This window comes from Balaenoptera ricei, chromosome 3 (genome assembly GCF_028023285.1).
Source record: "Balaenoptera ricei isolate mBalRic1 chromosome 3, mBalRic1.hap2, whole genome shotgun sequence".
Lineage (NCBI taxonomy): Eukaryota > Metazoa > Chordata > Mammalia > Artiodactyla > Balaenopteridae > Balaenoptera > Balaenoptera ricei.
Window position 1 is genome coordinate 180,126,904 of NC_082641.1, and position 14,996 is coordinate 180,141,899.

The 14,996-nt window shown below is 56.9% G+C and overlaps 1 protein-coding gene across 1 annotated transcript; it reads right to left on the reverse strand.

Annotated features, from left to right (window-relative positions):
• Positions 1–900: 900 nt before the first annotated feature.
• On the reverse strand, positions 901–9,218 carry TLE5 (TLE family member 5, transcriptional modulator). Its single transcript, XM_059918786.1, has 7 exons — positions 9,094–9,218; positions 7,865–7,962; positions 5,439–5,502; positions 4,038–4,082; positions 3,290–3,352; positions 1,852–1,926; positions 901–1,762 (listed from the first exon to the last, which is right to left on the reverse strand). Exons 1-7 carry the CDS (start codon positions 9,118–9,120, stop codon positions 1,541–1,543), a joined length of 594 nt encoding a protein of 197 aa, XP_059774769.1. The 5' UTR covers positions 9,121–9,218; the 3' UTR covers positions 901–1,540.
• Between the last annotated feature and the right edge of the window lie 5,778 nt (positions 9,219–14,996).

The following is a 14,996-nucleotide window of genomic DNA, read 5'->3' on the forward strand; positions in this document are numbered from 1 at the left end:
GATCTTAGTTCCCCGACCAGGGATCGAACCCACACCCCCTGCATTGGGAGCGCAGAGTCTTAACCACTGGACCGCCAGGGAAGTCCCTGAAGTTCTTTTGACTGAAATGCCAAGTGTGCTGGGAATCACCTTTCCTGCTGGCTCCCCCTCCTGGGGTGGTCCAGCTTGGATGCAGGGGGGCGAGGGTGGGCTCCAAGTGGTCCTTGGAGAGTTGAGGTCCACCTGGGGGTCTGTGTTCTCTGATCTGGAAAAAAGCATTTGTGTGTGCAGTGTGACTGTCCAGTCTCAGCGGCTGTCTTTAAGGGTAAAGACTGTCATTTAGGAGCCCTCTGGCCTGGGACTCAGAAACCAGTGACCCCTTAGCTTTTCTGAGTCCCTCTGCCTACCTGTCAAAACAGCTGGCTAGACCTCAAGCACCTAGGCTGTGCTGTGTGACCTAGAGCCTCCAGCTGGCCCTCTCTGGGCTAGGTGCCAAGTTCAGGAGCTAGACTACATTTACAAGCCGGACTCAGCTAGGACTCTCAATATCCAGTCCTGTAACAGACAAGGGGGACTCAGACTCAAAGGAAGCCCTCTCCTCCCCCGGGAAGGGGGGCACCACGGGCAACTCGCAACACAGAGGCAGGAACACAGCAACCAACCTTCTCACATCTTTATTTGAAAGGCACAGCTAAGCCCACCCTCGATACAGCATTTTCACTTCTCTCCGTAGAGATCAAACGACTGAACACAACAAAGGCTGACAGTCTAAAAGTCTATATACAGACACAGGTGTGGGTGTTGCTTTTTTTTTTTTTTTTAACATTTTTCTGTCTTTTTCTTTTTTTTAATATCCCTTTTCTTAAAAGACAAGCTAGTATACTGGAAAAAGGAAAAATAAAAAATAAAAACCAAGACAACTTGAGTACCCTCATCTTTATTTGGGAAGGGGAGACAGGGAATTCTGGGTCGCCCACCCCACCCTGTTCCCCGGGCGAAGCTTGCTGTCCGTGGCCCCTCTTTCTTTCATGGGTGAGGGGACAGGACTAGGTGGGTGTGGGCGGTGGGAACTAGCAGAGGGTGAGTGAGTGGGAGGAAGAGACGCGGGGCGCCCAGGGCAGGGAGGGGCAGCTAGCATTGTGTTTGCATGCAGTGCCAGGGTGTGAGGCCAGGGTGTGCCCCGGGGAAGGTGGGGGTGGGGGGACCAGCGGGCAGACTGTCAGTTACAGGTGTGCGAATTGGGGAAGTGCAGGGGGTGTTGGACCTCTTGAGGTCTTGCTCCCTTCTGACCTGGCCTCCCACTTGTGCCTCCAGGCCTCAGCTTGCCTCATCTGTGGTATGAGCGGGTATTGACCCATTCAGGCTGCAGGGGAGGAGGAGGGAGGCTGGGAGTCGGGGGTAGGAGCCAAGTCAGGGGGTGGCACACAAGCAGGGCGAGGGCCCCAGCAGGCGGCTACCATAAATACTACCAGAGTTGAGCCAATCCCGAGCTATACTGTGTCTTACGCTGAATCTTCCTCTCTCTCTGTGTCTGTCTCCCCACCCCCATCCCAGCCGCCCACTAATCCGATTTCTCGCCATCATCCTCCTGGTGGGTGTCACCGTCATGCCCGTTCTTGTCTTCCTTGGAGAGGTGGGCCTGGGAGCCCAGCGCCGACAGCGAGAGGAGGCCGGTGCCTGCACTGACTGCCGGCAGAGAAGGGGGCTGCAGCCCCACAGGCAGTGGGGTCAGAGGCAGGGCCAGAGCCTGCAGCTGGGACAGCTGGTGGGCTTGGAGCTGCTGCTGCAGGGCAGAGGAAGGGGAGCGTTAGCCCCCTTGGGCCCACCTGTCCTTCTCCCACCCGCTGCTGCCCCCAAAGACCCCAAACATACTCGGATGATGGAGTTCAGCTCAGGAGCAGTGACCTGCTTAGCCCTCTCGATGGCTCCCAAGACTTGCTGCTGGTGCTGGATGGGGACAGGGTGAAGAGAAATCAACTGATTCCCCCTGATCTTGTTAGGGCTCGTGGCTCAGAGTCCAGAAGAAGCCTCGCTCCCATCTGGGCTATTAGAGCCCTCCCTCTCCACAGCTTCCCACCCCTCCCGAAACCCCCCTCTCTCCAGCTGATTCCTTTCATCCAGCCTCAGTCTCTTCATCTGGAAAATGGGATACACAGAGATGCAGAGAAGACCCAAAGGGCTTGGTACCAAAATCTTAGGAAAAAGCTTTTGGGTGAGTCTGAGAAAGCCTGAACCACGACCAATGCCATGTGCAAAGAAGCAGAAGTGCAGTGCACAACCTGGCCAACGGTACAGGGAAGTCCTGGTTCTAAGAGCTCAGACCAGGACTGCTGGTCCAAGAGATCTGAGATCTGCTAACCCAAGCTCCTCTTCCTCCACAGCCTGGGCAGGCCCAGTGAATTCTGGCAGGGCTGGGGCGTGAGTCTGGGTTCAGGGCAATCCCCCACCCTGTACCCCAGCCCTCCCTGAACGTCTGTCTCTCCGGCCATCAGATGCTAGAATCTGCCAAGCTCCTTTGCCTTGGCTACCAGGGAGCCCCTGTTGTGAACGGAAACCACAAGGCTAGGTCTTCAGGGTCCTAAGAATCCCCTTCTTTGGGGCTTTCATGGTGTCCTCCTGGAATTGTTCCTGGGCATCACCTGAGGGACCCCAAGATATGGGCAGGGGTTAAAGAGAAAATGATGTAAATCTGGCAGAGAGCAGATGGGCCTTACATGACCCAGACATGTGTGTGTTTGTGTGTGTACAGAGTGGGCCTCACACCAAGAGTCTTAGAACCCCAGGAAACAAAAAAGGAAGAGTTGGGTACCTGGTTCCTCTGTGTGTCCCTGTGCATCTCTGTGTGTCTGTGTGCCGTGTGTTTATGTGTCGCATCTGTGCGTATCTGTGGCTGTTTGTATGTCTGCCTATGTGTGCTGAGAGCCCCCCTGTCCACACAGCGGCCAGCAGGGCCCCGCAGATGAACCTCAGGGGGTGAAAGACAGAAGCAAGACAGGGAAACAGAATTCTTGGTGTAGTCTTCGGCGTAGCTGACATTTTCACAGTGCAATGACTCACTGAGGCTGGGAATTCCACAGCAGGGTGAGGCCCCTCGCTCCACCGCCCTGCACCCCTGGGGTTTCTCCAACCTGGGGATTCTTCTGCACAGACTGGCTGGTGGCTGGGAGGTCCAGAGAGGGAAGGCGTGTGCCCTGGGGCACCCAGCGCGCTGCTGCCCCAGATGGCCGCAGTAGGGAGGGCCTGGGGAAAGTTCACAGTCCGTCTACCGCCTCCTCCCCGCAGCCCCGGGAGGCCTGGGGGCTCCACTCACCTCTTGGGAAAGGTAGGGCAGGACCTGGGCACAGATCCCATTCAGCCTCTTGACGATTTCAGCCTGAAACACACAGACGCTTCAGCCCTGGGCAGCAGCTGGGGCAGGCGCAGACCAGCCCCGGGAGGCCTCAGGGTTTTGTCTAATCTAAGAAGAGGCCAGCTCGGCCCAGGGTCAGGTCAACTCATCGGGCCCACGGGCACCCAATCAGCAGCAAAGGTGGAATCTGAGGCTGGCTCTCTGCCCTGTAGGCTAAGAGCACAGGACAAAGCCACGCCCGGCCGCTTGGGGTCCCGGGCGGCCCTGGGAAGATGATGCCCAGTGCCTGATAGGTAGGGAGTGCTCCGTGGGAGACAGGGGAAAAGGGGTGGGGGCAGCTGGCATCAGTGTTCTACAACACACCCGAGAGTAGCCTCATCAGGGCACAGATGGCAAGAGCAAGGCTGGAGGGCAAGGGGCAATCTGGGGGTTCCGGGGCGGGTTGGCACATCACCCCTCCCCTGCTGTTTGCAAAGGGGAGACAGTGGGGTGGGGGTGGCAGGTCCCCCGGAAAGTCTCTACCCCTCCCCCCTCAGGGAGAGAAACCTGTCAGGGAGGCCTAAGAAAGAAGGGGGGAGGGTTCGGAGGTAACAGGATACCAGGGCAGACTTGGTGCTCAGCCAAGGGGTGGGCAAGCTCCTACCTGCCTGGGGGAGTGCCGAAGTAAGCGAAGTAAGCGTGGGGCGGAGGAGGGGGGAAGGGGGCGTACCTGCTTGTGCATCTCGATGTTCAAGCCGTAGGACATCTCGTAGTACTGCATGGGGGGGGAGAAGACAGAGAGAGAAATGGGGGCGGGTGAAGGACGGGGGGCTCCAGAGACAAAGAGATGGGGGGAGTGACAGAGAGAGAGAGACAAAGAGGGGGAGAAGGGGAGAAATGGAGAGACGGGGAGGGGAGGGCAGGCGAAAGAGATGGAGATGGAAGTGGGGAGACATCCACACCAGGCGCTGGGGCCCAGGTGCCTGGTGGGGCTGCTGGGGAAGCTTCAGGGCCCCAGCAGCAGTGTGGGTGCCCTGGTTTCTGGAATAATGATCACACCCCAACCTCTAACACACACTCACACACACACACACACACACACACACACACACATTCCAAGGCTCCTAATCTTTTATCTTTATGTGTCTTGTCTGCGGGTGGCCCCGGACTCCAGGGAAGTTTGCCTTCCTGGGTATAAATAATCGAGGATAAACAAATCCTGCTGGGTCTGGCTCTGGGGCCAGCAGCGCCCCCCCTCACGCCCCAGATCTGACCCTGCCCCTTCCCTTGCTCTAAACCGTCCCATGGCGCGCCCCTCTGTCACCCCAGGGAGGGTGGGGGGGAAGCCAAGTTTGTTCCCAGGCCTTTGTGTGGTCTCCCCTTCTCTGCCCAGCAAGCTCCTACTCATTCTTCAAGACCCCAGCTGTAATGCCCCATCCTCTATGCAGCCTTTCTCAAACCGGGAGCACCCCCTTCTGGAGTCCCCCAGTCCCGGGTCCCTCTCTCTGCCCCAGCCCCATCCCTCCCTCTGAGGCCAGAGGTTCAGTGTCTGGCTCTGCTTCCCCCACAGCCTGGGAGAAGTGGGCTCTGGGCTGGACCGAGGTGCAGTGGGGCGTGGGGGTGGGGTGGGGTTGATGCAGAAATCGCCACCTGGTGGGTAGGAAACTGAGCAAGTGATTCTGGCAGTGTGCACGGGCAGGGTCTCAAATGTCAGGCCCAAGAACACAGTGCCACCCCTTCCCTCCCACGTCAGAGAGTCCTCCTCCCAGGCTCGGGCAAGGAGGGGTTAAGCCTGGGATGCCTGGACCATGGGGGCGGGGAGGGATCTGGCTGCTCCCCCAGTCAGATCCTGGCTTTCCCAGCCATTGGCTCCTTTCCTGCCAAGGACAGCCGGGAGACCTGGCAGGCCCAGACTGCAACCCGGTGGTTTGGCACCTCGGCCACTGCCTGGGCCGGCAGCCAGGCCAGCAAGACGGACTCAGCCCGGCTCAGGGGCACGCTGAATGGAGAGCTGACCCTGACTCCTCATACACCCCAGAGGTGGCGGCCAGGGTTCGGGCAGCAGCTGCTGGTGCTGGAGGGGGATCTGGGGTCCCCCATCCCTGCCCACTGGACCCCAGGGCTGGCTTACCATCACGTAATGACGCTGCATCTCCGACTTCTCGCTGGCCAGCTTGTCACATTCGAGTTTCAGACTGAAGAAGAACATGGGGAGGGGCAGGGGCTGGGCTGAGGTCCCCCCCATTGTGCAGGGGAGCCCCTAACTTTGGTGGGGGACAGGCAGAAGATGGGGCAGGGGGAGTCTCAGGTGTCCTAGCTAGAAAATGGGGATTATGAAACCAACCTTGCAGATCTGGGGGCGGAGAAAGCAATGAAAATAATAATAAAAATAACAAAAGTCAGAGCAAGTGCCCTGACTATAGGTCAGACGAGGATTCAAAGAAACTTTTACCTCTCCTGAAACCCAAAGAGGTCAGGGCTGTTAACATCACTCTGTTTTTACAGATGATGCAATGGACGCCCAGAGAGGTTGAGTGAACGGGCTCAAGGTCACACAGCCAGGAAGCTGGCTTCAGAGGCCATACTCTCAAGCCCTGGGGAAAACTCTCCAGCAAAGGAGGAACAGACAGACACCGCGGAGAGGCTGCGAGAGCCGAGTTGGCTGGTAGGGCTCTGGATTGGATTTACCAAGGAATCTTCAAAGGCACCCAAGCCCCTCTTGTGGGTCCTGATTTCCCTAGCGGGGGGGCATAAATTTCCACCATTGGGTAATAGAGATGGTGACCGCCCCCACCTCTCTCAAGCTCCCCCAGCAAGGATGAGCTTTGGGTATTTCTCAAAGGCCCCTCACGAGGGTGTCAGGGTGACAGGTAGAGAGCTGAGAGCACAAACTCAAGCCAAATAGACTGGGTCCAAAGTTCAACCCTGCTATTTTGATGCTGTGTGACTCTGGGCAAACCCCTCTACCTCTCTGGGTCTTGGTCTCCAAGTCTGTTGAGTTCCAACCCCCGAGGGTGAGGTGGTGAGGATGAAATGAATTAAGACCAGAAACACTCTTAATGCTGGTATTCAGTAAGTACCCAATAAAGACTTAGTTGCTCTTGTAGTCACCCCAGGAGACTGGAGTTTCACTCCGCCAGACTGACCACGACTTGTATACCCCGGTTGGGAGGACAGCCACAGTTGGTTTCTCCAGTTTTCTTTAAAAATGTGCATTTGTTGCCACCGTTAAAAACAAAATCAGGCAATTTCATTCCAAACTCTGCATTTCTGTCCCTTCCTGAAGGACTGGTGGATACTGTGTGAGCCCCCAACATGGTAGGACCCCTCAGTGTAAAGCAGGAAGCCCAGGCCCAGCGGATGGAGACTCCAAAGCTCAGAGAGGGGGTGTGGCCTACCCGAGGTCACACAGCGCTGTGGCAGCAATCTGACCCTCGGTCTCTGGAATTGGATCAGCCCCAGTGCTCACTGTGACATGGGCATGAGCCAGGCAAGGGGGTGGTGGTGGGGGGGGGGACATCCCCAGAGAGGCTCAGAAAGGCCAGGCCTGCCAAGCAAAGCCCCTAAACCCTCCACATCACAGGAGCAGAACAAAGTTCCTAAGCCTGCCCTTCAACCATCTGTGCCTCAGTTTCCTCATCTTTGAAATGAGCACAATGATAGAACAGCAGGAAAGATTAAACAAAAGGATGTATGTTCAATCTTCAGCAAATGGGGAGAATAGGAAGTACCCCCAAAGAACAAATATATCACTGTTCCCAATTTCTTCTTGGAGAAAACTCGGCATCCTTCAAAGAATACTTTTGTGTGGGTAAACTAAGGTCCAGAGAGGGCCCAAGACCCCACTGGTATTCGTGGCCATGGACCCCCTTTTGATTCCTAGGCAAAGCCCCCCTCCGTAGCAAAACCTTGAGAATCTGCATTCTTCAACCCAGAGATTGGGTACAAATCTCAGTTCTGCCACTTCCTTGCTGTGCAACCCCAGGAAATTCCTATCCTCTCTGGGCTTAAGTTTCTCTAAGTGTAAAATGAAGACAATAATAGTTCCTTTCTCTTTAGATCTGGCACATTGGCAAGCCCTTTAGAAATGTTAGATTCAGTTCTGGAAAGAGAATCGCCTTTCTGCTGGCTGGCAGGAAACCTTTCTCCAAAACCAGGCAGAGAGAGATAACATGCTACAGGTTTTGGTGGGGGGGTGGGGAGGTGGAGGGCCCAACCCCAACTCCAGCTGTTGGGAGGTCTTTTATCCAATGCAGATTGGGGTGGGGGTGGGGAGAGGGGCTCTGACACCAGACAGCTAAGGCTTTGGGCAAGTTATTGAAATTTTTGTGCCTCAGTTTTCTCATCTACAAAATGGGACTGTCTTAAAGACTAAATGAATTTCATATCGGCAAAGTGCTAAAGACAGTGCCTGCCACCTAAGACATTCAACGTCTCTATTTTTCCGGAGCCTAGATATATAGCAGGGGCCACAACCTCCGCTGCAGGCTTCAGTCTTGCCATCTGAGCAGGGGGCTCCAGCTTCTCCCGGGGCAGGCACCACCAGCCCCAGCTCACCTGTGGTACTGAGCCTGCAGCAGCTGAAACTCATCTTTGATGCGGTCGCAGGAGTCCGAAGTGGTGAATTTCAGTTGCTGGGGGAGGTGCGACGAGCCCTGTGGGGAAGGGGCGGCCCGGGTCAGGATCCGGTGGGGCCGCCACCCACCTCTCTCCCCGGCTGCCCCGAGGCAGAGGCCGGCGCAGCTGCAGCGTCCCCGCGCCCCCCCGCCCCACTTCCCGGGCCCGTGTTTACAGCCCCCGGAGCGGCCCCCGCCCGCACTTCCTGCCCCCGCCTCTCCGCCCGAAGCCGAGGGGGGTGGGCGCGCCCGGAGGCTCTCGTCCCCCGCCCCCCCACCAGGCTGTGGGTGTGCGTTTGAAGGCCCGCCCTTGGTGGGGGGCAGGGTGCGCCCTCTACCGCGCCTCCAAAGCGCCGGGAGGGGGTGCACGTCTGAGCGCCCCAACTGCCTCTGGGAGGGGGGAGAACGCGTCCTAGAGGGTCCCCCTCCCCAAGCTGGCGGCGTGGGAGGGGGGGATGAGGCTTCCTTGCTAACTCCCCTTGGGGGAGGGGCCTCTCTAAGCACCCGAAATCTTCCGGGGGGGGCCCACCACCCCAGATTCCTAACACCCTTCCTCCGGGCCGCGTTCTTCCGGGAGGGGTGCGCCTCCGGTCTCCCCCCACTCCCAGGCCCCGAAAGCAGCCCCGGCGTTAGAGGTGCCTGGTGGGGCTCCCGGGGCGCCCCAGGCCCGAGAAGGCCTCCGAGGCCCAGGCTGGCTTGATTGGGGGGGGGGGCACAGGGCCCAGGGGCTGGGACCGGGGCTGGGGGGATCTGATCCGGGATCTGGAGGGGACCTGGCTTGGGAGCTAGGGGGGTGCTCTGGGCCCGGAAGCTGGGAGGGGGACCGGGAGCTACGGGGGATGGGAGGGAGCCCCGGAGCTGGGGGTGGGGAGTAGCGCTGGGCCCAGAGCTGGAGGGGACTGGGCCTAGGAGGTGGGGGGGAGACGCCGAGCTGGGAGCTGGGGGTGGGGGAGGTCCGGCTGGGATCTGGAGCGGGGGGCGCAGGGCTTGGTCCTTGAGGGGTGCGCAGGGCCCGAACCTGGGGGAGGGAAGGGTCCGGCTGGGACTGGGGGGACCGGGCCAGGACCTGGGCGGACGCAGGGCCCGGAGCTGGGGGGATGGCCCGGCCGGGAACTGGGGGTGCCGAGCCCGGATTGGGGGGGGGGCGCCGGGCCGGCGGGCCCCGCTTACCGAATGCCTGCTTTGTGGAAACATCATGTCAGTCGCGGCGGGGGGCGCGGGCTGCGCCCCGGCTGTGCGCCCCGGCTCGGGCTGCTCGGGGCGCCGGGCGGCCGCGCCTTTGTCCCGGCGCCGATCGGCAGCTCCCGGGGCCGCCGCCGCCGCCTCCCGCGCCCGGCCTCGCCCGCTTCCTGCGCCCCCTCCCCGCGCGCCCGGCCCCGGCGCGCCCCGGGCCCCGCTTCCTGCGCGCCCGGCGCCCCTCCCCGCCCCTCCCCGCCGCCCGCCTCCCCGCACGCCCGGCCGCCGCTCCTATTGTCTAATGGCGGCGACGCCGGCAGTGGCCACGGCCTCGGCTGAGCGGAGGCTCCGGCTCCACCTGCTGCTGCAGCCGCCGCCGCCGCTGCTGCTTCCCGGGCCCCGTGCGCGCCGCCGAGGGGGGGGGCGCGCGCCCGGGGAGGCCCGCGGATCCCCACCCATCCGCCTCCCCCGGGCCGGCCGGCGCAGTGACCTTGGGCCCGGCGCGCCCCCGCCTCGCCGCGGCCCCTCCCGGCCGGGTGGCCCCGGCAGCCGCCAGGGCCTCGGTTTCCCCATGTGTCAGAGCCGGGGGGCCCGGCTGCCCCCATCGAAACCGCCGGCGCAGTCATGGCGCGACCCGGACGCGTGCCAGGGACATGCTCTGTAACCTTGGCTCACGGGCTGTTCTCTAAGCCTCGGTTTCCTCTTATGTAGAAAGGAGGTGGTGATACTGCCGACTTCCTGGGAGCCATTAGTTCAACACACATTTATGGAGCGCCTACTGTGTTCCAGGCCCCGCTCCAGGACGTGGCGGGGGGGAAGGGGTACAAAGTCCCGACCCTGGTGGAGATGACATGAGACGGCAAACACATGAACCAAATCCCTGGCAGGTCAGAAGGTGGTAACAGCTATGGAGAAAACAAAGCAGGAGGGAGGGCTGGGAAGGTGCGATTTTTCACAGGCGGAGGTCAGAGGGGGCCTGCTTGTCCTCTAAGAGGGCCCGAAGGTGAGAGAGCGAGCGAGCCAGTAGTCTGTCGGGGTGGTGGCTTATTCAAGTAGGCAGAAACGCCAGTGCAAAGGCCCTGAGGCAGCACTGTGGCTAGCACGGGGTGGGGTGCTTGGGAGGAGATGGGGGCAGGGAGGCAGCAGCTTCCTGCATTCACGCAGGGGCGCTGCTCCCAGAAGGGCCTGCGCTTGGGTTAATGATCTGCCGTTTTGGTCTGGAAATTCCTAATAATTTTTGAACAAGGGGCCTCACAGTTTTGTTTTGCAATTTTTGAACAAGGGCTCTGCAAATTCAGTAGCTGGTGATGGGACCGGACAGATGGTGCAGGGCCTCGGGGTTTGTGGGAAGGACTTGATCTTTTACTCAGTGAGGCCAGAGCCCTGGAGGGCTGTGGGCAGAGGAGGGACAGGACTGACTCAGGCCTCAAAGAAGCTGTTGAAGTAATACACGTGAACCCCCAGCAAGTGCTAAATAGACAAGCTCTTAATTATCACTATCACCATCAACTATGCACCTTGCCTCCTGGATGGGCCTTGGGCTTTCCCATCTGTAGTTAGGACTCTGGTCACCTTTCCTGGGCAGAGGAAGGGTTAGGACTAAGTTGACATGAATAAGCAAAATTGAAGACCCTTCCACCCAAAAAGCCCTTCAAGATAAAACAGTACTTTAACACCGTATTTTTTTTTTTTTTTCCTGTGGCCAGCCAGTGTGGCTTGCAGGATCTCAGTTCCCTGACCAGGGATTGAACCCAGGCCATGGTAGTGAAAGCCCGGAACACGATATTTTTTAAAATAAAAATTAATGCCAAAAATTCATCACGAGCAAGATAACACATTAACTAAGACAGCATCTTGGACTTCCCTGGCGGTCCAGTGGTTAAGATGCCAGGCTTCCATTGTAGGGGGCCGGGTTCAATCCCTGGTCAGGGAACTAAGGTCCCACATGCCACAGGGCATGGCCTAAATAAACAAACAAACAAATAAATAAATAAAACAGCATCCAGTGGGGCCAGAGACGAGTTAGGAGGATGCAGGGTCTCCCTAGTCCCGATGCCCTAAGAGAAAAAGCACAAACTTTTAGAAAGTTTACTATTCCTGGGGAATTCCCTGGTGGTCCAGTGGTTAGGACTCATTGCTTCCACTGCTGGGGGCATGGGTTGGATCCCTGGTCGGGGAACTAAGATCCCACAGGCTGTGTGGTGCGGCCAAAAAAAAAAAAAGTTATAGAAAGTTTACTATTCCGAATGGTTCCGGAATATGCAGACCTCACAAATCGTATTGGGGTCCCTGAGTGGAACGGGCTACAGAATTTTCAGGGCCCAGGGCCAAATGAAAACGCAGGGCCTCAAGTTCAAAAAGGATCAGGAATTTCAGGATGGTGACAACAGAGCATTAAACTAAGAGCAGGGCCCTTCCTTCAAGTGCAGGGTCCTGTAGGACTGCACGAGTCACAGGCCCAAGAAAGCAGCCCTGCTGCCAAATCTTCCCACTCCCACACAGGGACCAGACACCGTTTCTCCTAGGAGGCCATCTGCATCTAGGCAGGCAGCTCCAAGTATTAGGGCTCTTGGTGACCATTTTAGCAGACCCTAGACTTGGGTGGGCAGAGATGGACACAGACATCTCCAGTACAGTGGGGTCAGGGCAGGCCTTTCACCATGTAGTAGAGAAGCCTGGAAGTGTGACCCAGACTATGAATAAACCGACTCACCTGTTTAATTAATTAATTAATTTATTTTTGGTTGCGTTGGGTCTTCGTTGCTGCGCGCCAGCTTTCTCTAGTTGTGGTGAGCGAGGGCTACTCTTCGTTGCAGTGCGCGGTCTTCTCACTGCGGTGGCTTCTCTTGTTGTGGAGCACACGCTCTGTAGGCGCTTGCACTTCAGTAGTTGTGGTGCACGGGCTTAGCTGCTCTGCGGCATGTGGGATCGTCCTGGACCAGGGCTCGAACCCATGTCCCTGCATTGGCGGGCGTATTCTTAACCACTGCACCACCAGGGAAGTCTCTGTTTAAGTTTTTATTTATTTATTTATTTATTTATTTTTAAATTTTTATTGGATTACACTGTTGTGTTAGTTTCAGGTGTACAGCAAAGTGAATCAGTTCTACATATACATATATCCACTCTTTTTTTAGATTCTTTTCCCATATAGGCCATTACAGAGTATAGAGTAGAGTTCACTGTGCTATACAGTAGGTCCTTATTAGTTATTCATTTTGTATATAGTAGTGTGTATATGTCAATCCCAATCTCCCAATTTATCCCTCCCCCGCCTTACCCCCTGGTAACCATAAGTTTTTTACATCTGTGACTCTACCTCTGTTTTGTAAATAAGTTCATTTGTACCCTTTTTTTAGATTCCACATGTAAGCGATATCATACAATATTTGTCTTCTTCTGTCTGACTTACCTCACTCAGTATAACAATCTCTAGGTCCATCCATGTTGCTGCAGATGGCATTATTTTGTTCTTTTTTATGGCTGAGTAGTATTCCATTGTATATATGTACCACATCTTCTTTATCCATTCCTCTGTTGATGGACATTTAGGTTGCTTCCATGTCTTGGCTATTGTGAATAGTGCTGCTGTGAACATTGGGGTGCATGTATCTTTTCGAATTATGGTTTTCTCTGGGTACATGCCTAGGAGTGGGATTGCTGGGTCATATGGTAGCTCTATTTTTAGTTTTTTAAGGAACCTTCATACTGTTCATACCAGTTTACATTCCCACCAACAGTGTAAGAGGGTTCCATTTTCTCCACGCCCTCCTACCTGTTTGAGTTTTTACCATGAACCAGTCTCTGCTTTAGCATTTTAACCCTGGGTACTACCATTATGCCCATGTGAAATATGGGGAAATTAAGGCACCGAGAGGTTAAGAGACTCGGCCAAAATCACATAGCTGGTGGGTGGCAGCACCACGATGTCAGCCCAGGTGCTTGGGCCCTTGATCTCTATGCAATCCTGCCCCTCCAGGTGGGGCGTGAAGGCAAGTCGTGGTGGGAACACTGGCTGAAGAGGGCCAGGACCCTGCATTCTGCCCTGAGGAGTTGGGCTTGTACCTGGCGGGCACTAGGGAGCCATGGAAGAGCTTAGAGCAGGGTTTGTCAGTCTGTACTCTCAACGTTCTGGCCCGAATCATTCTCTGGTGGTGGTGGGGCGTCCTGGGCACTGTGGGGTATTGAGCGGCATCCCTGGCCCCCACTCACTAGGTCCCAGGAGTACCCCCAGTCCCAAGTGTCCCTCAGGGCAGAATTGCCCCCAGCTGAGAAGCCCTGGCTTAGAGCAGCAGAGAGAGACCACCAGGGCGAGTGGTAGAAAATGCTTACTGGTAGTGGGAATGGATGCAGATGAGGCGGGAGGTCAGGAGACCAGGGGGGATCCCCAGACTAAGGCTCAGGAGGGGTGCAGGCTGGGCCGGGCCCGCTGTGTGGAGGAGCTTTTGCGGGTAGAAAGAGCAGAATGCCAGCAAGTCAGGGAAAGGCGGGGCAGAAGGCTGCGGCCCAGGAGGGAATAGTCTTCATCGTATAATTAATTTGGGGGAAACCGGGGCTTTTGAAGATCGTCCTGTCTGGGAAGCTGCCATCCCACACCCCCCAGCTCCTAGCCATCACCACCTCCTTGGGTCCACATCCTGATCTTTCCTCTCCCTGGGGTTCTTAGGGCCACATCTGGGGCCAAGTTGGGGCGGGGATCTGTCTCATGTATCCAACAGCCTGAGACCAGCCTCGCGGCCTGCTTACAAATGAGCGCTGGGCCCCGCGCCTCCAGGGCAGAGCCAGGCGCTGGCTGGCGCATGATGGATGGGGCTGCAGGGCCATTAATCAGAGGCGGGGGAGGAAACAGGTGGCTGCCGCGAGCACAGGGACCTCCCTGTGATAGGCCTGGTGGAGCTGGGGCCTCAGCTGTCCGGGCCTGGGTTTTAGCCCCTGGCTGCCGTAACCTGGCTAGGTGACCCCAGGGCAGTATGAGTTTACTGCTCTGTACCCTGGTGCCCCCCTCTCCAAAGGGAGCTGTTATTCATTCATTCCCTCAGTAAACATTTATTGCACCTACTGTGTGCCAAGCATGGCTCTAAGTGGAGGTTTATAGCAGTGATTAAGGAGGACAAAAATCCTTCCCCTTGCAGAGCAGACAGGCTTTGAATACTTGACTCAGGTCCTGCCCCTCCTCTGCCCACAGCCCGCCAGGGTCCCACCTCCCTCGGGGTAAAAGCCCAAGTCCTCCCCAAGGCCCTGCCAGACCTGTCCCGTCCCCTCCCTGCCCTCCCCTCCTCCCTCTCTCCCCCTCGCTCACTCTGCTCCAGACACAGGGGCCTCCTGGCTGTTCCTCCAACACACCAGGCCCGGTCCTGCCCCAGGGCCTTTGCACTGACTGTTCCCTCTGCCTGGAAAGCTCATCCCCACAACCCAGTTTGGCTAATTCCTTTGTCTCCTTCCAGTCTTGACTTAAATGTCACCTTCTCAATGAGTCTGTATTGTGACCTTCCTATTTAATTCTGGCAGGGCTGGGACCAGGATGAGTGTACTTTCTAGTAAGGCACTTTCTTCAGGCGTAGAATTTAAGACCAAAATCTCAGTCAACAAGATAAATACTATTTTAGTGCAATCGATTTTTGAATTGTGGTAAAATACACATGCAGTTTACTATGAGAGACATTTAATACATTCACAATGGCGTGCAACCATCATGTCTATCCAGTTCCAAAACATTCCATCGGGAATTCCCTGGCGGTCCAGTGGTTAGGACTCCGAGATTCCACTGCTGGGGGCCTGGGTTCGATCCCTAGTTGGGGAACTAAAATCCCACAAACTGTGCGGTGCAGCCAATAAATAAATAAATAAAATTTATAAGGAAAAGAAACCATTCCATCACCCCCATAAGAAGCCCCATC